Here is a 22,681-nt window from a genome sequence, read left to right on the forward strand (position 1 = left end):
ATGCACATCTTTAATCCCAGCACTCTAAGAAGAAGATAGATGTACGTGAATCTCTGTGAGTTCAGGTTAGCCTGGTGTACAAAGGGAGTTCTAGGACAGGCAAAACTGTAACGCAGAGAAACTCTGTCTCAAAAAACAAAATAAAAAACCCTGAATGTTGTTTATTAACTTTTTTAGTTAGAAGGGAAAATAAAGCATAATAAACAGAACAGTTGCTTTTTCAATATGCTTCCTTCTTTTCAAAGTTTTGAGGGGTTAGGTATTGTCCTGAATCTTAAGTTTGATTCTATTATTACTGAGATAAAATTGAATGTTGCCACCAAAGGATGACTACATAGAAATGTAACTGCTGTGTCATTGTCATCTCTTGTTTCAGCCACACAGCCAGACTGCTGCAGACTTGCTCTGTGTATCACATGGTTAACAGTGGGAGGTATCTAGTACAGATACCTGGAGAAAAATTTAAATTTACTTGGGCCAGAAATGTGGCAGGCTGGTACTTGTTTATAGATCCAAATTACATTCGGTCGCGACTGAACCCAGTTTGCCTGAGTAGTAAGCAAGAAAGTTGAGTTTTGGACTTAGTGATTGAAGGGTATTTCATGTGTCTTAATGTGTTGTGTGCTTTTGCAGTGCTTTTATATTAAAGGGAAGGGCTGTCTAAAATGGTGGGAAAATGAGTTCCTTGTTTTGGAAACTAGCTAGAAGTAAGATAGAACTTCTTTTATCCTGTACCATTTATCTGGGTGACAGGCAGCCTCAGCTATTCTAGTCACTATGGACTCTGTTGATAATCCTCTGAGGAGTAGGGCAAATGGCTGTGAACAGAACTCTGCCAAGTCTGGAAATTTCATCAATTCATAGTAGTACAGCTGTTGTCCTCACATTATGTAGTGAGGTACCTGGGTATGGAAAGTTAATATTCTCTGGAGGGATATTTCTTTTTTTTTTTTTTTTTTAATTTTTTTTTATTTATTTATTATGTATACAATATTCTGTCTGTGTGTATGCCTACAGGCCAGAAGAGGGCACCAGACCCCATTACAGATGGTTGTGAGCCACCATGTGGTTGCTGGGAATTGAACTCAGGACCTTTGGAAGAGCAGGCAGTGCTCTTAACCTCTGAGCCATCTCTCCAGCCCCAGGGAGGGATATTTCTTAAGTCAGCCAGGATCTTGCTAAGTTGTCTATTGCCATGTGTAAGTCTCTCAAGGAATCAATGTGATTGTAATCAAAGGTGGTAGCTGATCTCTCTAGAGAGTCTTGCTTAATGATTTGGTTGGACTTAGAAGAATGAAATACCATATTTATGGAAGTTAAGTTTTTTGGTTAAATGCAGTAAACAAAAATAAGATTCAACTAGACATATAATAAACCTCTGGAAGAAATATGTAGAAAATAAATCTGGGAAGTTATATCTGAAGGCTTGTTAGACAAACTGAAAAAAAATCTGAATTTTGAGTATAAAATCATGACGATGTGATGTAGGCTATATTCAGATTACAAATGATCTCTGGAACTGTCTGGAATGCTGGGTTCTTTCCAAGCCTGATGAATAAGGAACCATTTTGGTAACAGCATTCTCTGTAATGTCCTAGGATAGCAACTTGGTGTCAGCTTCAGAATCGTGTGTCATTTAAGCCAGCTATGAAGGGGGTAGGGGTTGGAAGCAAATTCTGACTCCCAGTTATCTATACTCTTTTTGTAGCATCAGGATCCCCTTGAAATGAAGCTGGGTACTATCAAAACAATTTAACTGAGCCTTAAGAGCAGATTTTAAAAATACAATTTTTAACTGTAATAACACACACAGAGTAGTGTGTGCTCATGGTCCTGGGAACTCATGAACTGAGTTCAAGTGATCTTTTTTTTTTTTTTTTTGGTTTTTTGAGACAGGGTTTCTCTGTGGCTTTGGAGCCTGTCCTGGAACTAGCTCTGTAGACCAGGCTGGTCTCGAACTCACAGAGATCCGCCTGCCTCTGCCTCCCGAGTGCTGGGATTAAAGGCGTGCGCCACCACTGTCCGGCGAGTTCAAGTGATCTTAACCATCTTGGGTACCATAGTGAGACTCAAAAATTTTTTTTATCAAATTGGTTATTTGAAACTTAAAATACCTATTTTTCTTTGGTAACAATGATGTAAATGATAATTTTGCTAAACTAGTTTTAGGCAATAAAAGCACACTTCTAAAAGTGACAACAGACAAAATTTGAAAGTTATCAAACTTATCTTTGGCAGCCAGCATGTTGAAACAATCTCTATGCTGCTAAATTATTTTATTTTTCTTCCTTTTCACATTAAAACTCAAAATACTTTTTGGTTTTCAAGACATGGTTTCTCAATAGGTGTGGAGCCTATTGAGAAACTCAGAAATCTGCCTCTGCCTCTTGAGTGTTGGGATTAAAGGTGTGCGCCATCACTGCCCAGTAACCCAAAATACTTTGAGTGAAGCCTGTTATGGGGATTAGAAAGAAAGTGATTTGATAAAGTCTTAATTTACACTACAGGCGAAACAGTGGTTTGTCCAGCACTTCCTCCTGAGTGATTACAGGCATGCACCACCACTCCCTGCCGTTAGGCTCTGGTTTAAATTAGCCTATTGGTTTGGGTTTAAACAATCCTGGTTCAATTTTCTGTATACCTGGTACTTCATAAGTGCATGCTATTGTGTCTAGCTAATTGTTATAATTATGTTAATATGGGCATTAATATTAATTATTATTTTGGTCTTTTGAGACAGGCTTTGAGTCTTACTGTGCAGTCTAGAATGGCTCAGATTCTCAGTCCTACTCAAGCCTCCCAAATGTTTGTATTACAAGCAGGTACTACCATGTATATGTGTAGATTCTATACTTTTTTTTTTATAAATTTATTATGTATACAATATTTTTTCTGCGTGTATGCCTGCAGGCTAGAAGAGGGTATCCAGACCTCATTACAGATGGTTGTGAGCCACTATGTGGTTGCCAGGAATTGAACTCAGGACCTTTGGAAGAGCAGGCAATGCTCATAATCGCTGAGCCATCTCTCCAGCCCCGATTCTATACTTTTAAAGATAATTTAGTGCCTTTAAAGGAATCTTATTAGAAATTTGTCTAGTGTTCAGTGGAAAATGAAGGTACTATAGTTTTTAGGGATAATGTTTGAGAGTGATGGTTCACTGACCTAGGGTTTCGTTCTTTTTTCTCTTTTCCTCCACAGCAGTAAATACAGTAACAAGGGAGGACAGAGGCAGCTGCTGGCCATTTGTAAACTAGAGTGGTGGTTTCTGGTTTTATAGGATTTCCTACACTTGTAACCCCCCACACTTGGAAAGCAGTGGATCTCTGTTAGTTCAAAGCCAGCCTGGTCTGCATGTCAAGTTTCAGGCATGTAGAGCTAGGTACACAGTGAAAATCTGGCAAAACAAATGTTACCCAGACTACTATAGAGATCTTGACCTTAAAAATACTTCTAAGTCAGTAATCTCAGAGTTTGTGAATTGTCTAAACTACCCCAGAAGGTTATCTCATCCTGTGTTGTTATTTACTATTTAGGAGCACACAGCTATTAATAGCAACAGTGAGAAGCAGTAAAAGGACCAAGTTTCTCTTTCGTGCTTCATCATCATGTCACATAGTTTCCTGGTGCCTTAGTTTACCTTTAAGACCTTGGTAACCAGATAACTTTATCCCAGACATGTGGTCAGAAGGAAAGATCAGAAGTCCAAATTGCTGTACTTGACGAGTGTTCTTTTTTTTTTCCTTTGGTTTTTTTTTTTTTTTTTTTTTTTTTTTTTGGGTTTTTCGAGACAGGGTTTCTCTGTGGTTTTGGAGCCTGTCCTGGAACTAGCTCTTGTAGACCAGGCTGGTCTCGAACTCACAGCGATCCGCCTGCCTCTGCCTCCCGAGTGCTGGGATTAAAGGCGTGCGCCACCACCGCCCGGCTTTCCTTTGGTTTTTTGAGACAGAGTTTCTCTCCGCAACAGTTCTGACTGTCCTGGGACTTACTCTGCCTCTGCCTCCCACATGCTGGAATTAAAGGCGTGCAGCACCATCTCCTGGCAAGAGCATATGTTTTTTTTGGTGGCTGCTTAAATATGTTTATTGGGGCTTTTTTCCTGACAGTTCTGCATGTTTGATACTAGGTCTCTGTTGGTGTGTTAGCTGGAGCTGTGTGAAGTTTTTTAGGCTTCAATCAGATTGGTTCAAGAAGTGTAAGATACTCTGAGTTTGCTTTTAGTTCATTCTTTCCTCCTCAAAGCTTTTGCCTTGAACTGGGGATACTTTTTGTAAAGCTGTGTGTGTGTGAAGCATGGTGGTATACACCTTTAATCCCGGAGCTCGCGCTCTTGAGCTCTTGAGTTTGAGACTCCTTAATAGTTATCCAATACAAAGTGGACAGCCCTGAAATCACATACAAACAAGCAACACTAAACACACTCAGCAGGCTAAATTTGTGTGTGTGTGTAGATATTTACATATATATACATCTGAGAGGAAGCCGTGGAAACACGAAGAGCGGAGACATAGGAGGAGTTAGAAGCAAGGAAGAAAAGAGGGAATGCATTTTAATTTTTGTTACATTATGGTGGATTTTTTTGTTATTGTTTTTTCTCTTTGAGATAACATCTCTCTACATAGTCCTGGCTGACATGAAATTTACTATGTAGACCAGGCTACCCTCTAACACACAGAGATCTGCCTGTCTCTTTGCTGGCATTAGAGGTGTTTTCCACCGTACCTAGGGAAACTCAGGTCTCCAAAGGTGACTTACTCAAGGCCATGGCATCAAATTAAAACACTGTCTGCGAGACTCACTTTTAGATTCTGTGTCTTAATCACAAATCCACTTTAAATTAATTTTATTATCTAAATAGCTAAATGAATAAATGGTCATTTTAAGTGGAGTCTTCTCATTCACAAAGGTACTTCCTTTTTTATTTTATTTTTTATTATTTTTTATTTTTTTATTTTTTTTGATTTGGGTGTTTCAAGACGTGTCTCAAAATCCTCCTCTTATCTCAGCTTCCTGAGATAAAGTGGGATTCCCAGCGTGGACCAAGAAACCTAGCTAATAAGGTTTTTAATGATAAGGTTTCTATCTTCTTGAGGTCTTGATTTGAAAACAGCCCTGTGTTATATTGTATTCCATATATCTCCTCCCACCCCCATTTCACTATGTGGCCTTAGCTGTCCTGGAACTCAGATGCTGACCAGGATGGCCTTGAACTCAAAAGACTGACACCTACTTTTGCCTCTGAAGTGCTGGAATTAGAGGCATGCCTGGCCCCTGTTGTACCTTTTTGTTCATAAAACATAACATTGAGGCCTAACTGATTATATGAGGTAAAATCAATAAAGTAATTATCTGTACTTCTATCACAATGCTGTAATTTTCTAGAATCATTTTCTACAAGTAGTGATGTGTGCATATTCTTGTTTTTTGAAATAGAACTTCTTTTAAAGATTTATTATGTATGTAATGTTCTTCCTGCTTGTATCCCTACATACCAGAAGAGGGCACCAGATCTCATCATAGATGGTTGTGAGATGCTATGTGGTTGTTGGGAATTGAACTCACGACCTTTGGAAGAGCAACCAGAGCTCTTAGGCTCTGAGCCATCTTTCTAGCCTGACATAGGATTTCTATACGTAGCTCAGGCCGGTGTAGAGCTCAGTCTTCCTGTTAGGCTAGCTCATCTAGCCTAACATCTGCATCCCAATAGCTTAGTTATTCTTTACATGTCACCACATTTAAAAAGAAATGTACCACAACACCTGTGCACAAATGTGTGGCTTGTGCCTATAATCCCAGAACTTCAGACCTTTGTGCCTTAGCTGCCGAGTTCCTTGGATTATAGCTATGTGTCCCCATGCCCTGGGTCTTTAAAGGGCTGACTGATGAGAGTAGTTTTACAGAGGGAAGGATGAAAAGCAAGCCCACATGGTAACACAGTAGAGAGGCAGAGGCAAGAGAGAGGATAACAGATTTGAGGCCAGTCTGGGCCTCTCGAAAAGACCTTGTCTCAAAATGAAACCAACAAAAAGCAAAACTAAGGACTGGGGAAATGGTTCAGTGGGTAGAGAACTTGCTATGCAAGCACAGTGACCTTAGTTCAGATGCCAGCACCTATGTAAAAAGCCAGAAATGGTTGCTCATGGCTGTAATCTCAGCATTTGGGGATGGGGGACAGGAGGATCTCTGGGCTTCACCAGCTGCTAACCTAGACTGTTTCAAACAAATAAGGCAGAGAGCTGTAGAGGAAGACACCCAATGTCCCTGTTCTACACTTACATGCAACGGGTGCACACAAACACAGACATGGGGTGGGGTAGATAGATAAGCAGCCCTCTTCAGTGTTTATATTTGTTAATTTTATATGTATGTTTTACCTGCCTGCGTGTATGTATGTGTACCACAAGTGTGCATGGCTTGCAGAGGCCAGAAGAGGTGGTTAGATCAAATCTCTTGGAATTGGAGGTATAGATGACTGTAAGCCATCACAGAGTATTGCAGGATCCCAGTCCTTTATGAGAGCATCAGGTGTTCTTACAGCTTGTCCATCTCTCCAGTGCCTAAAGCAGCTTTTTTTTTTGGGGGGGGGGAGAAGGATTTTATTTGTAGGTCTATATGAATTCAGTGTTTAAGCCAGGCGTCATGATGGATCATACTTGGAATCCCATCTCTAGGGAGACTGGGACAAGAGGATTGCTATGAGTTCTAGACCAATTTTATCTGTATGAGTTCCAGCCTGTCTGAGCTATAGTATGAGTCCATTTCTCTGGCATGCAATAAAATATTAAATCTTGTTATCTTTCCTAATGTAATTTTTAAAAATATGTGTAGTTAATGTTTTTTACCCAGGTCATATATAGATAAACCTTCTCTAGGATTCTCCATGCTGATAAATATTACCTTTTATCTAAGAACTTGTCTAAAAACTAAGAAGCAGATCTTGGTAATTTCTGTTTAGTTTAAATTTTTATGACCCAATGAATTTGATGAGGGTTACTTACAGGGGTGTGGAGGAGAGCTTTATTTTACAGGAACTTGGGCAATTTACCACCAGCTATTAACTGTGTATAAATCCTGTAGGAGTAGTATGGCCTCATGAGTGTTAACAGGTTCACCTTATTCAGGTCTTCTGCAGGTAATCAAAACAGCTGAGAGAGAAAGGGCAAGACTGAAAGACAGCACTTTCACAGCGCCCCATTCCCTCTTCAGCTCCTCCGTTCTTTTTTTTTTTTTTTTTTTTTGGGTTTTTCGAGACAGGGTTTCTCTGTGGTTTTGGAGCCTGTCCTGGAACTAGCTCTTGTAGACCAGGCTGGTCTCGAACTCACAGAGATCCACCTGCCTCTGCCTCCCAAGTGCTGGGATTAAAGGCGTGCGCCACCACCGCCCGGCCAGCTCCTCCGTTCTTTAAGACAGCACTTTCAAAGCACCTCATTCCCTCTTCAGCTCCTCCATTCTTTCCGTCCCATCTTCTGTGTTGCTCCTTGAGCTTTGTGGGGTTGGTTATAGATTCCATGTTTAGGACTGAACATCCAGCCATAGACTTATTCCCAGTAGTTTGACCAGTATGAGTCTCTGCAGTACTGGCTACCCATTGAAAAAAGAAACTTCTGTGACCAAAAGGTTAGAAGGCAATTTGATAGGTGCATCATATCTGTTTATCAAAAACAACAGCAGTAGCTTTCCCACTACAGCCTATGACCTCATCTGCCTTAGGCCTTTGACCAGTTTTACAGTACCAGGATGGATTTCCTTCTGTGTAATGGGCCACAAATCCTGTAACAATTAGCTTCTTTTTTATTGCCTGGCAGGTGGGTAGTGTCACACAGGGAATCTGTAGTGGAATAAGACAGTAACAGTGTTCCCCTATCAGCCAGGAAAGCACCTTTTTGGGACTATGAAATCTAGCAAGCAGGGAAGAAGCTTCCAACGTAGTTACAGCTTGGTTTCCCACCCCCAACCCTCTGTCCTGCCACCCAAGTGTGTGGCGTCTTCAGTAGTAATGTCTGACTGCCCTGTTCTGATGGGCACCAGCTTTTGTGACAGTAGCTTGTATTGTTTTGGGAGCTATAGGGGACTTCCTAGCCCACATCTCCTTATGGCTTCTGTGAATGGCTTTATCCACCCACATAGGATACGTCCATTCAAGTTATTTCTCAAATCATTTTGTTTTAAGTTTTTGTTTTTTTCAGACAAGGTTTCTCAGTGTAACAACTCTGGCTGCCCTGGAACTTGCTTTATTCGCCTGCCTTTGCCTCCGGACTGCTGGGAATAAAGTTTTGTTCTACCACCACCCAGCTTGTCTTAAAGTTTTAGTTATGTGCGTATATATGATGTGTGTGAGAGACTGTGTGTGTACTGTGAAAAGTTGGTTCTCTCCACCTTCGCAGAGGAATATAGGGCTCAAATTCAGGTTGTCAGGCTTTGTGGCAAGTACATTTGTCCGTTGACCCATATCGCTGGCTGCCATCATTTATTTTCCGTGCTAGTATAATAATGCTGACTGAGTGTTGTTGGCTGACTCGGCTATCTAGGAGTGAATAGGCAGTACTGAGTCTTAGAAAACAGATGATTTTGTTTTCCTGATAATACAGTCTTTTTCATAGAAACATTCTAATATTTTCTTTGTATTTGTTTAAAAACTATTTTGCAACCTGATGTGAAAGTATGAGGTAATTGAAGTTAGAAGATCTGATTTAAGGCCTGGAGAGATGGCTTGGTGGTTAAGTGTAGCGCGACACGGCGCTGTCATGTTCTCAGGGTCTGGCACTAAGCCCGTTGCCACCATTTGCTAGTTGTCCCTAGTTAGTAAACAACTTCTGCGCATGCTCACCTCTGGCCCAAGAGTGGTTTGAATTCCACCTATCAATTGCTCACACGTCTTGCTCACGCGATCGCCTCAGTGTGGGCCGAGCCAATCAAGCAAAGACACATCATAGGCAGACCAGGCGCTGTGTGTATATATATATCTATATATATCTATATCCCATATCCCCCCCCCTCCGCGCACGGTCGGGCTCGGGGTCTTTTCACCTCCATCTAATCTTCAGTCTTCTGCCCTCCAATAAAGTACGTTCCAAGAAGAATCCTGTTGTGGTCGTCTTCTCTGCTGGCGGAGTTGCGCGCCACAGTTAAGAGCACTGTCTGCTCTTCCAGAGGACCCAAGTTAGGTTAGGTTCTCAGCACTCACATAACTCCTCCCCTGGCCACCACAGGTAGCAGACATGCTCGTGGTGCACATATATGCAAGCAAGCAAGCAAGCAAAATACTTAAAACACAGGAAGTAAAAGTAAAATTGGGGGGGGGGTTGGCTTTTAACAACAGGGTTTCTCTGTGTAACACACATAGCTGTCTGGAACTAACTCTTTCTATAGACCAGACTGACCTTGAACTCACAGTGCTGGGATCAAAGGCAAGAGTCACCACCGCCTGACTCTTGCTTTATTTTCTATATTAATAAAAATAAACTGGTTTGATTATACATTCCTATAATCCCAGTGTACTAGAGGCTGAGGCAGAAGATTTATTGTGGGTTAGCCTAGATTGGGCTTCATATAACAAGATCCTGTTAAATAAGTAAAGATAAGTAAAAAGAACAAAATAGTCTTGGCTTTTCTGCCTTGGGGAGATTCGAGAACAATGTCACCTGTGGTTACTGAGCTGTTATTTTCTCATCATCTAAAAGGCATTGACTGTACTTGAACAGATTTTGGGTCTCTTGAAAACAACTGATGAGAAGTTCTAGAAATGTTTTTCCATTTTTCATTCAAGTATTCATGTGAACTTCTCTTTTCCCCTTGCAGTGGTGCAGAATGGCGGACCTCAGTCTTGTAGATGCATTGACAGAGCCACCTCCAGAGATTGAGGGAGAGATAAAGCGAGACTTCATTGCCACACTGGAGGCGGAGCCCTATGATGACACTGTGGGAGAAACTGTGGAGAAGACTGAGTATATTCCTCTTATGGATGGTGACGAGAAAGCTGGGAACCCAGAGTCCAAAAAGAAACCATGCTCAGACACTAGCCAGGTTGAAGGTAAGTGTTCAAGGTGAAAGGGACGCACGTGTTTAGAATGCAGATTGGAGGTCAAGACTTGTCTGTCACCCCTGAGGTTTGGTGTAGGCTAGTCTTGAAGGTTTTGTTGCAAATCAAGGACACATTGTCCTTTAGTCAAATCAGTGTTGCTGAAACTTTTTTTGTCTTTTGTTTTGGTGGTGATGGGGTTTCTTGACAGGGTTTTTGTATTGCTAGGAGTCCTGGAACTCATTCTGTCTGGCCTCAAACTCAGAGATCCGTCTGCCTCTGCCTCCCAAGTACTGGGATGAAAGGCCTGAGCCACCACTACCCAGCTGGCTGAGGAATTTTGTGCTTGTATTTAAGAGGGGTATTGTTCATTAGTTGTCTAGTAATTTATATGTATATTTGGTTGGTTGTTTGGTATTTTGAGACAGAACCTCACACTATAGCACAGGCTGCCTTGGAAATCACTGTCTGGCTCATTTTGACTTTGATGTGAGTCAACCAACTATCAACGAGCTCACACTTACAGTGTCTGTATGGTCTTGTTTATTTATTTATTGTATAGCTTTATTTGTTTATGTATTATATGTATTTATTTATTGGCTTATTTGTTTATTTTCAAAACAGGGTTTCTCTGTGTAGCTTTGGAACCTGTCTTGGAACTTGCTGTGTAGTGTATACCAGATTGACCTTGAACTTACAGAGATCTTCCTGCTTCTGCCTCCCTAGCGCTGGAATTAAAGGCACGTGCCACTACTGCCTGGCTTATCTGGTTTCAGAATCGAAATCATGCATACTTCAAAAATTAATTTGAGGGCTGGAGAGATGGCTAAGAGGGTATGAGAACTGACTGCTGTTCTGGAGGTCCTGAGTTCAATTCCCAGCAACCACATGATGGCTCACACCCATCTATAATGAGATCTGGTGCCCAGAACACTATATACATAATAAATAAACTTAAAAAAATTAATTTGATAGAACTTGGGAGGTAGAGTCATTCTGTGAGGTCAAAGCCAGCCTGGTCAGCTGAGTGTTCCAGGACAGCCAAGGCTATACAGAGAAACCCTGTAAAACAAAACAAACAAATAGCAAATAAAAACAAACAAAAAAAGAGTTGGCTGCTGTTGAGATCTGAGAAAGATTGAAAGTTTGAGGTGATTTTGAGAGCTGTGTACCAAAATGAAATGAAATAAAATACCACATAAGTGGGGAAGCGTTTATCTTCTAGAATAGTTACATAAAATTAATATTTTGTTGTTGGATTGAAATTGATCTATCTGTGCATAGTTTTTAGTTTTTAAACTAGGGATTAAATTTCTTTTTTTTTCTTTTTTTTTTTTTTCTTTTCTTTTTTTTTTTTTTTTTGATTTTTCGAGACAGGGTTTCTCTGTGGTTTTGGAGCCTGTCCTGGAACTAGCTCTTGTAGACCAGGCTGGTCTCGAACTCACAGAGATCCGCCTGCCTCTGCCTGGGATTAAAGGTGTGCGTCACAACCGCCCGGCGGGATTAAATTTCTTTATGAGACAATGGAGAAATGGGGATGTGCTTGCTCAGCAGTAGTCTAGGAAGCTCTGGCTTAGGTTTGAACCCTACAGAAGTAGACATGGTAGCACAATACACCTGTCATCCTAGAATTTGGGAGGTGAAGACAGGATCAGAACTACAGGATTTGTTCTTACTAGGTTCTAAGACTGAACTACGTGTGACTGTATAAAAGAGAGAGACGAGGGCTGGAGAGATGGCTCACAAGTTAAGAACATTGGCTGTTCTTCTAGAGGTCCTGAGTTCAATTCCCAGCAACCTCATGGTGGCTCACAACCATCTGTAATGAGATGGTGCCTTTTTCTGGCATCCAAGCATACATGCAGGTAGAATATTGTATACATAATAAAAAGATTTATTTAAAGGGGGAGGGAGGAGAGAGAAGATGTATCTTTTCATTTGAGGTAGGGGTGTGTGTGGTGTAGTGTAGTGTGTGTAGGCCAGGGGACAATGTTGGATGTTTTTGTTTCTCCGGCACCTTTGTACATTCCATGTACAAATCAGAGGACAATTTACAGGGACCGGTTTTTTCCCTTCATCTTGAGGATCCTGAAGCTTGAACTCAGGTTATCAAGTTTGTGGCAAATGCTTTTGTCCATTAGCTATTTCAGTAGGCCAGTTTTTGTTGCTGTTGTTGTTTTCCCCCTGACAAGGTTCTTCACTGGCTTGAAACTCACCTAATAGACTAAACTGGAAAGCCTTAGAAATTTGCCTTTTTGTATCCATCCCTCAGCACTGGGATTACAAGCTCAAACCAGTATATCTGCTATTTTACTTTTGTTCTGGGTGTCTAACTCAGGTCCTTTCTTGCAAGTCGAGCATATTACCAGCTGAGATGTCTCCCAGACTCCTAGCTCTCAGCTATCTTTTTCATGCCGTGGAAGTGGGAGTGACATTGCTTTTGACTTTCTATAACCAAAGTGGAAAACCTAGTGGCTTTGTTTATACTTTATGGAGAGACACACACTGCATCAGGTGAAGAATATAAGAGTATGAGATCTTATCATTTGCACAATTATTTGCTCCAAGGGAAAAAAATTGAATTTCTTTCTTTTTTTTTTTTTTTTTTTTTGGTTTTTCGAGACAGGGTTTCTCTGTGGCTTTGGAGCCTGTCCTGGAACTAGCTCTGTAGACCAGGCTGGTCTCGAACTCACAGAGATCCGCCTGCCTCTGCCTCCCAAGTGCTGGGATTAAAGGCGTGCGCCACCACCGCCCGGCCAAAATTGAATTTCTTAATGGAGAATCATTCACAGTGGTCCTTTGACTGACTCACATGAAAATAAAGGAAATTTAGTAGGAAGGAAGGAAATGGTAAGGCTTAGTTATTGTAGTAGGTAATGGTAGCTAAGATGCTCTCCCACCCCAGTAACTTGATGCTCATCAGAGTTTGGATGAAGAAGGTTGCTTCTTTTTCGTGTTCTGTTTCTTACAGTTGTTTTATGCCTCTACAGTCTGGGAATAATCTAGATGGGTAAGGACAGGGAAGTTGTAGAAATAGTTTTTCTTGTGCTTTCTCTCTTGAAAGTGGGGGTGCTGACTGGCCTACAACTCATAAAGCTCCTGTTTCTGCCTCTGCCTCTCGAATACTGGTATTAAAAGCACGTGTGCCATGACACCTGACTGTACCTCATCTAGAGTGATGGTGCACACCCTTTAATCTCAGCACTCAGAAGGCAGAAGCAAGTGTATCTCTCTGAGTTGAAGACCAACCTGGCCTACAGAGTTTCAGTACTGCCAGGGCTACACGTAGAAACCCTGTTTCAGGAAAGAAGCTATCAAACAAATTATTAATGTATGTGTATACACACACACATATGTGTGTGTCTGTGGGGGTAACTTTGAGTATGTTATGTTACTTGTGAAGGATAGAGGAGGATGTCCTATTTCCTGGAGCTGGAGTTATAGGCGGTTGTAAGCTGCCCTTCATGTGTTGGTCCTCTGCTCGAGCAATAATTGCTCTTAACTTCCAAGCTATCTCTTTTGCAGTTTTTAAGACACAATGGAAGAGCTCTAAAGGTTTTAATTTATTGTTATTTTTGTTCTATGAGATAAGGCCTTAAGATGTAACCTGTGCTACCCTGAAACTCTTGATTCTCCTGCCTTAAGGCCTAGTGTATTTCATTATTTTTGTGTTTTTTATATATGTTTGTGTGCCCAAACCTGAAGTACATACCTAATTTTTTTGTTTTTGGAATAGCTTGGTAGTCTCTTACTTGTTTGGTTTTGTGTTGCCATCTACATAGAGGAGGAACAGCTGAGCAAGCTACATATAATAGAGCTCTTTAGACAATAGTTTTTATTTCCTTTTTTTAAATGGCTTCCCTAAAGGCCTTCAACTACAGGTGAAGGGTGATCTTTCACTATGGTCCAAACCTAGCATTTGGGAGAAAGGTAAAGTCAAGGTCAACTTTGGTTTTGTAGGGGATTCAAGGCTAACCTGGGCTAGAAGAAATCCCATCTCAAAATAAAACACAAAATACGTATATCTGAGTACAACTCTTGTAACAGACATGGTGGCACCAATTTCTGTAAGAATCCTTTTCTATTAAAATGAGCAGTGTATTTTAAGGTTACGAGTGGGTACCGTGGCATGCTTGTTGCCTATTGTATTTGTCATTTCTCAGAATGTATTGAGCTTCCATGCTTTACTCCTAAACAGCCCAATGCCTGGTAGTTCATTATGAGCACTGTGTGTCTGACTCTTGCATCTGTCTGTGCCGTCCCTCCGTCCCCTCCCTCCCTCCACTTGCATCTGTCTGTGCCCTCCCTCCGTCCCCGTGTCACGCCCCCCCTCCCCCACTGGCCTTGAACTCACAGAGATCCACCTGACTCTGCCTGTGTGATTTAATCTCCTGTGACTAAAGGCATGCACAGTTACTACCCGACTACATCTGTCTTTGAAATATGAGTGGCAAAGCAGAAATTCTGTGACTGCCTTAGGCTAGTGAGCATCTCATACATTTGTTGACTTTCACATAATCAGTTAGGAAATTTGTGGACAGGTAATTTAGACTTCTGTGCCCTGTTCATAAGATTGAGGTTAATAGTTTCTACTTAACTCTCTAGGGGAGAGTTTGAGGCCAATATTTATGTAGAATAAGTTATATGGTGGTGCATGCCTCTTATCCCCAGCATTCAGGAGGCAGAAGCAGATAGATCTACAGGCTGGTCTACATAGTGAATTCCAGGACAGTCTGAGTGAGACTCTGTTTCTAGTCTAGGAGAGTGCTCCTCAGATCAAGTGCAGTAGATAGGCTCAGGGGGTTGAGGCTTAGATGTGTTTCAACAGGTCCTCCTAGGTCAGAAGATGTTATAAGTCAGTATGGAAGGGGTGGTAACGAGCTTAGACTGCAGAGGATTTTATTCATGTGACTTGGCCTTAATGAAATAGTGCAGTTTGCCAAAATTTGCCACAAGAGGGTGATGTTGACAAGAGTCTGGCCATGCAGATTGCAAAGCCTTGTGTTGAGCCTGTGCTCATTCTTCCCTGTTTGGCCCAAAACTTAATCTCCTCATGGCTCTTTTCCTCTCAGCTCTTTACCCTCCTTTTTAAGGTTTACCCCTCTTGTGGGAGATGAAACCTGTTATGCAGAGTGATTTTTTTTAAAGGTAACTTTGGATTTCTATTCCTTTAAGAAGAATATGATTAATTTTTAGCTAGGCATGATGGTGCATGGCTTTAATTCCAGCACAGGAGGCAAAGTCTGTCTTACAAAGGGAGTTCCAGGACAGCCCAGGGCTGTTACACAGAGAAATCCCCCTGCCTGGGGGGAGGTCGAGTGGGGAGAATATGATTAATTTAAAAATGTGCTGTTTCAGTGCTACATATGTTGAACTGAGAGATTATTTCATTAAATGAAGATCCTCTGTGGAATTCAGTGAGAAGGTAGTATAGCATCTTTTGATTGAGGGTTCCCAGTGCTGCATAGGCTTAACATAACTTATTTGAAAGAAGTTTTTGAGTTTTTCTTTTCTTTTTTCTTTAAGATTTTCTTTATTATGTATGCAGTGTTCTTCCTGCATGTTTGCTTGCATGCCAGAAGAGGGCACCAGATTTCATTACAGGTGACCACCATGTGGTTGCTGGGAATTGAACTCAGGACCTGGAAGAGCAACCAGTGCTCTTTACCTCTGAGCCACCTCTTCAGTCCCTGAGTTTTTCTTCTTAGTGTCATAATGTTTTTAATTCTCTTCTAGACTGAAGCTCTGTGTGGTACATGTATGGTACATCTTATTCCTATTTAATCTTTGTTTTCTTTTAATCTGGTAGGTGCTTTGTGTGTTATTTCTTAAAATATGACACTGTCACTTAACCAGATTGTAAATTTATTATTTTTTAAGACTTATCTTTATGTGCTTATTTTTATTTCATGTGTTTGAGTGTTTTGCCTTCATGCATGTCTGTGTACCATGTGTATCGGTGCCTGTGGAAGTTAGAAGAGGATTTTGGATCCTCTGGGAGCCTTAGCGTGGGTGCTGTACTCTAAGCTTAGATTTTCTCCGAGAGCAGTACACACTCCTAAGTGCTGAGCCATCTATAGCCCCTTAATCAATATTTTTATTGTTATTTTCTTTGTTTAAAAAGACAGAATTTCGCCGGGCGGTGGTGGCGCACGCCTTTAATCCCAGCACTTGGGAGGCAGAGGCAAGCGGATCTCTGTGAGTTCGAGACCAGCCTGGTCTACAAGAGCTAGTTCCAGAACAGGCTCCAAAACCACAGAGAAACCCTGTCTCGAAAAACCAAAAAAAAAAAAAAAAAAAGACAGAATTTCTCTGTGTAGCTCAGGCTGGCCTTGAACTCAGAGATCCACCTGCCTCTGCCTTCCAAGTGCTGGGATTAAAAGTATGCACCATCACTGCCTTGTAAAAATAAGTAATTTTATTTATTTATTTATTTTTTGGGTTTTCGAGACAGGGTTTCTCCGTAGCTTTTGGTTCCTGTCCTGGAACTAGCTCTTCTAGACCAGGCTGGCCTCGAACTCACAGAGATCCGCCTGCCTCTGCCTTCCGAGTGCTGGGATTAAAGGTGTGCGCCACCACCGCCCGGCTAAAAATAAGTAATTTTAAAGAAATTCAAGAAAGGCATTTATTTGGGGTAAGGGAACATATGCACACAGCAGATGTAACAGAGAAAGACCCTCTACAAAGCACTTTGGAGGACTGGAAAAGCCAAAAATCTAGTCTTTTTTGGAAGGCTGGAGGTTTTATTTTCTTCCCATAACGTAGGCAGTTGGTCAGTTTGAAGAAAGCTAGCATGGTTGATTAGCCCAGAACTGTTGTGTGACCTGTCTTGGGTAGACCTTGGACTTGGTAAGCCAGCCTATCATCAGGGGGCCTGGGGCCTGCTGACTGGAGACAAGCCTACAAAAACCTTTGTTTTAAGCTTCCAAGTTTTGTTTCAGGTCAGTTGGGTGAGGAAGAAGCAGGCCATCTTGAAAAACGGCCATCTTTATTACCTAGCCATAACCCCTCTCCCTATCTAACTCTTAGTTTCTCATTTCTCCCTCTCAAAGGTCACCCTGACTGCTGTTAGCTGATTAGAGTTGACAAAGGGTTGATGATGGAAGAGCAGCAGCAGTCAGAGGTTCTCAGGGGAGGGCCTATAGAAGGGGCTATGATAAAATTTAACTGGTGATGATCCAGAGCGTAAGTCAGCCATTTGGTGGTGGAACTTGTCGTAAGAGTGAGGTAGCATCTATAATAGATAAAAAGTGAGACTAACTTCTTGGTAGTTAGTTTATACCTTTAATTTTAGAACTTGGGAGGCACAGGCAGGTGGATCTCTGAGTTTGAGGCCTGGCTGGTCTTCAGAGTAAGTTGGGAACCAGAGCTACACAGAGATAATGCTGGCCTGAAAAAACTTAAAAAAAAAAAAAAAAAAAAAAGAGAGAGAGAGACTGTTAGTACTCTTATAATTCCTACTGGGAGTATTGTTAGAGAAATAATCTAGGGAGTTTTCTTCTTCTTCTTCTTCTTCTTCTTCTTCTTCTTCTTCTTCTTCTTCTTCTTCTTCTTCTTCTTCTTCTTCTTCTTCTTCTTCTTCTTTCTTCTGCTGCTGCTGCTTCTGCTTCTTCTGCTGCCGCTTCTGCTGCTGCTGCTTCTGTTGCTCCTCCTTCCTCCTCCTTCCTTCTTCTTATTCTTTCTCTTTTCTTTTCTTTTTTCGAGACAGGGTTTCTCTGTAGCTTTGGAGCCTGTCCTGGAACTAGCTCTTGTGGACCAGGCTGGCCTCGAACTCACAAAGATCCACCTGCCTCTGCCTCCCATGTGCTCAGTTTTGTTCTTAGAGGAAGAAAACATTCCAGAAAATGGTCCAAAGAATCTTTGTAGGCGGGGCTGGAGAGATGGCTCAGAGGTTAAGAGCATTGCCTGCTTTACCAAAGGTCCTGAGTTCAATTCCCAGCAACCACATCTGTAATGGGGTCTGGTGCCCTCTTCTGGCGTGCAAGCATACACACAGACAGAATATTGTATACATAAAAAAAAAAAAGAATCCTTGTAGGCTTTGTTATGGATTTCAACAAGATTGATTTTTCTGCCACAAGATGTACATTGTAGAGGTGGTCATTTGTCTGGTTCAAGAGTTCAATGAGCCTTTCATACGTTAATTTATGTTTAGAAGTTGGCCATTGGGTTTTTTCTAAGGTTAATGAGAAAAATTCTTTGACATCATGGTGTTGGCATACAAGAGTTCCACAATAGCCCAGAATGGAATATAACAAAGGTTTATTTATTTGGGGATAAACTCACAGAAAGAGTAGCGATTTGAAGTCCTCTGCGTGCATTGGGAACTAAATTCTGCAGCCAAGAGGCCCACGCATACTTTTCATCCACATTTATAGTATATTAGAGCATGCTCAAAGTGGACCGGCTATTGACTGAAGGAGTTCGCACAGCATCTCCCCAATTTGTCTAAATGAGAGTTCTAAGCCTAATATAAAACTGTATACAGTAAGAACAAATATCAAGTATTATTCAGGGAAAAGAAGAGGCAAAAACATAAATAAAAATTAGAATTACAGCCAGCATGAACAATACCAAAAAAGAAACATATGCTAAATGTTTCAATAGTTAGCCTATCCTAAGGAGTCTGAGTCTTTTATATTAGAAATGGCTTGGCTAAGTCATGAGTGAAGTAACTATAACTAGTTATTGACCCCATCAAAGACCTGAGAAGGGAAATAATATTGCTTGATTAAACAGGAAGTGCAATCAAGCAATTTCTAAAAGGTGCAAGAAGTTATAGGGACAACTGGCTACCTGGGCAATCAAATCTCATGTGCAACATTGGGGCAACCAACTTTAGTTAAGGCCTAGAGTAACGGACAGATAATTTGTTGTTGTTTTTCTTTGAGACAAGGTTTCTCTGTAGCTTTGGTGCCTTTCCTGGAACTAGCTCTTGTAGACCAGGCTGGCCTCAGACTCACAGAGATTCACCTGCTTCTGCCTCTCAAGTCTTGGGATTAAAGGCGTGCGCCACCACCGCCCAGCCCATTTTTAACTGTTTTACTCTTTATGTAGACAATGGTAAACCATCTAAATTCCAAAAGGATTTCTATTCATTAGATATTTTACTTTGTTTAGTCCATACTTTTGTTTCCTAGTTGTATGGTTATTTTTCTTGTCTCTTTGAGGGAAGTATGTCTTTTATAGACTCTACTGTTTGGGCTCGGTATAGCTCAGAGTGTTTTGCTAGCTGTGTTAGCATGATTTGCCTGGGTGGTACTGGTTCTCTTCGAATGGCACCTTTTCCTCAGTTGTTTATTGGAAGTTTTGTTTGAGAGATGCTGTGATGGATGACTGTCCTGGGCCTGCTTTTGGCAGTGTGTTGTCAGTGCTACCCCAGTGTGTCAGTGTCCATTGCTCTCCTCTCCTCCAGCTGTCACGGTCACTGGTGAGATGGTGTCCAGTGTCTGCTCCATGTGGGAGGTGACGAAGGATTGACTATAGTGGGAATGAAGATTGTTAATGTGGAGAAGGGACAAACTTGGAAACTTTGCTGCTCATCTATGCCACATTTAGCATGTGGTTTCTTTATGTATTTCTGTTTATTTTCATTTTTATGAATATTCTCATAATTTCTAGATCACTAGAGGCTGTCCTTTTAAATTTTATTTTTAGTTATGTGAATGGCTGTTTCTTTTTGTGCATATGTGTACATGAATTTGAGTATTCCCAGAGGTGAGAAGGATATTGGATTCTTTGGAAATGGAGTTATAGGCAGTTGTGAGCCCCCTTTGGAACTGAACCTGGGTCTGCTGGAAGAGCAGTATGCTCTCTTAAATACTGAGCCATCTGTTCAACCCCAAGGCTACCTCTCTTAATTTCTAGATTCTTTTTTCCTACTTTTTTTTATAAGTAGTGTCTTCTCGTTTAGATGAGGCTGGCCTTGAATTCTCAGGCCATAATCCCTTAAGTATAGAGGTGACATTAAATATGTACCACCAGACTCAACTCTGCAGCTCTTTTTTTAAAAGATGTATTTAATTTTATTATGTGTATGAGTGTTGCCTGCATCACATGTCTGGGTACTAGGTAAATGCCTGTCATCTATGGAGACCAGTAGAGGACATTAGACCACTGAAACATTTCTCCAGCCCATGCTTTTAAACACTTCTGCTAGTATGTTGAAGTTGACATGTTCCTTAGTTTGCCTTCTTTAAGGAAGAAATGGGGGAAGGATGAGAATTTTTTTTTTTTTTACATAATACTCATTTTGTCATATTAGCCTTCTTCCTACCTACCTATCCCTCTGCCTATATGTCCTGGATTCTCAGTGGTATTTTACTCTATGGTGAATCTTTTTATGTATATTTGACTTTTTAAAAATAGTGCTACAGCATTCTGTTTATATTAATTTTACATTTATTATATAAATGATTTAAATACTGATAATATATTGTTGAGTTAATATTTCTCACTTGGTAAATTGCCTGACTATATAGAAGGTTTGTTCTTTCCTGCCCTTCAGTCACTCTAGCTATTACCACATTATAAAGTAGTTTTATCACTTCCACAGGCAAAAGATACTTAATTTTTGTAAAATTTCCATTTTCTTATAATTTACATTTTTAAAACAGGACAGATTTTAAAAAATATGTTCTGTTAAGCTAGGGATGATGAATCTTAAGTGCTGATTGTTTGAGGAGAGGGACTTGATGCCAAGTGTGGGGTAGAACATAGCTGGCATCTCTTTGGATCAGGACAGTACATTATGTGAAGAATGAGCAGGGTACTCGTTATTTATGCATATTTAATGGAAAATTGTTTTTTCACCCTTTTTTCTCTGTTTTCTAATTAGTACTCTGATATACCATGCTTCTCTTTGTTCCTCTCAGATAACAGAGCAGTCTTTTCAGTTAACCATGACAGTGATTACTATCAAGGATTTCTGCTCTGAACACAGGGTCTAGACTGTTAGCTTCTAAAGAAAAAGCCTGCATTTGTTATTTTAGATAGTGTAGCTTCTAGATTTCCCTTTGTCTTTGAAAAGTATCTGTGAAAAATACCTCTGTAGGTCATAATGTTGTGTGTGTGCCCAAGACAAGATAGGCTTTTCTGTGTAGCCCTCTGTCATGGAACCCACTCTCTAGATCAGGAAACAGAGATCCTCCCAAATGCTGGGATTAGAGGCACGCACCACCACTGCCCAGCAAGTTTCCCTTTCTTTTTTTTTATTAAATAAATTTATGTATTTTTACATCTCAGCTGCAGTTTCCCTTTAAGATGAGTGTGTTTTCAGGGAGATGGGTGGGTGTGTCCAGAGCTGGTTATTAGGGAGGGTCCCTGCTCAGTCTATGCTCAGTGGCCTCTAAGACAGTTGGTTGTCTAGCTACCAAACTGGATGACTGCGCCATTTTCTTAAAATAAAACGTTTGAGATGTTGTAAGATATAGCCTTGTAAGAATTCTTTTGACTACCTATCTTGCTTGAACCCTCTCAAGAACACTCTCAAACAGGGATAGAAGAACCCTGAAAAGAGTTAATCTTAGCTTTGTATACTCTAAGCAGTCGTGATTCTCCTTTCCAGAGTGAACTATACCTGGGGGTAACACCATGGGGAAGACGTTTCAGGAGGACGATTCACTGGAAACTGTGATGAGCATGAAATTGTGCAGATGCAGAAGTGCTAATTCTAGTCTAGTATCTTTCAGAAAATGGACGTCCCCTGTTGAAATTTCTGTTTGCCGCAGTTGTAAATAAGATCTCATCAAGATTATGTGTTTTTATGCATTGCACACATGCCTGCTTATGTTTTTGTGGAAGCCAGAGGGATATTTGGAGTGCTTTACTTTAGCTCCCTTTCCTGTTTTTCCCTTTTCTTTCTTTTTTTTTTTTGGTTTTCGAGACAGGGTTTCTCTGTGGTTTTGGAGCCTGTCCTGGAACTAGCTCTTGTAGACCAGGCTGGTCTCGAACTCGCAGAGATCTGCCTGCTTCTGCCTCCCAAGTGCTGGGATTAAAGGTGTGCGCCACCACCGCCTGGCTGCTTTTCCCTTTTCTTTCCTTCCCCCTTTCCCTTTTCCCTTCCCTTCCCCTCCCTTCTTTTTTCTTCCCCCTTTCTCCCCTCCCCTCTCCTCCCTTTCCTTTTTCTTTTTCTTTTCTCCTTTTCTCAGTGAACCTGGAGCCTGCTGATTTGACTAGACTGGCTGATCAACACTTTCCAGGGATCTTTTTGTTTCTGCCTTTCCAGCACTGAGATTACTGGTGCTGCCATGCTTATTTGCTTGTCTGTTTTATGTTGCTGCTGTCTAGGCTATAAAATGAGTTGAAGGCCAGCCTGGGAAATAGGCATGACCCTGCTTAGAGAGAAAATCAATTGTTACCAAGCTTATATGGTATCAGAACACCCAGACTTAAAAATCCATGGAAAAGACAAGAATTGGAGGAAAAGCCCAGGTTGGGGGTATAGTTCAGCAGTTAAATGCTTAGCTGCTAAAAGCAAAGCACTGAAGCATAGAGCACTCTGGGTTTGATGCACATGAAATAAAGGAAAAATTCATCACTATCAGAATAAAAAGCCCAGAAACAGACTAACACAAATGTTGTTGATTGATTTTCCAGAAAGTTGCACATTTGCACCAGGGCAAATATATTCAATAGGGCAAAGACAGTCTTTTCAACAAATTA

The 22,681-nt window shown here is 41.0% G+C and overlaps 1 protein-coding gene across 14 annotated transcripts in view; it reads left to right on the plus strand.

Moving 5' to 3' along the window:
- Nucleotides 1-22,681, plus strand: part of Map4 (microtubule associated protein 4) — a 133,227-nt gene that overhangs the window by 29,153 nt on the left and 81,393 nt on the right. For all 14 annotated transcript variants that reach the window (XM_057766371.1, XM_057766370.1, XM_057766369.1 and 11 more), the window contains exon 2: nucleotides 9,799-10,030. In XM_057766371.1, coding sequence (XP_057622354.1) covers nucleotides 9,808-10,030 — 223 coding nt within the window. In that variant the 5' untranslated portion in view covers nucleotides 9,799-9,807. The remainder of the gene's footprint in view (nucleotides 1-9,798; nucleotides 10,031-22,681) is intronic.

Source organism: Chionomys nivalis, chromosome 4 (assembly GCF_950005125.1).
Source record: "Chionomys nivalis chromosome 4, mChiNiv1.1, whole genome shotgun sequence".
Lineage (NCBI taxonomy): Eukaryota > Metazoa > Chordata > Mammalia > Rodentia > Cricetidae > Chionomys > Chionomys nivalis.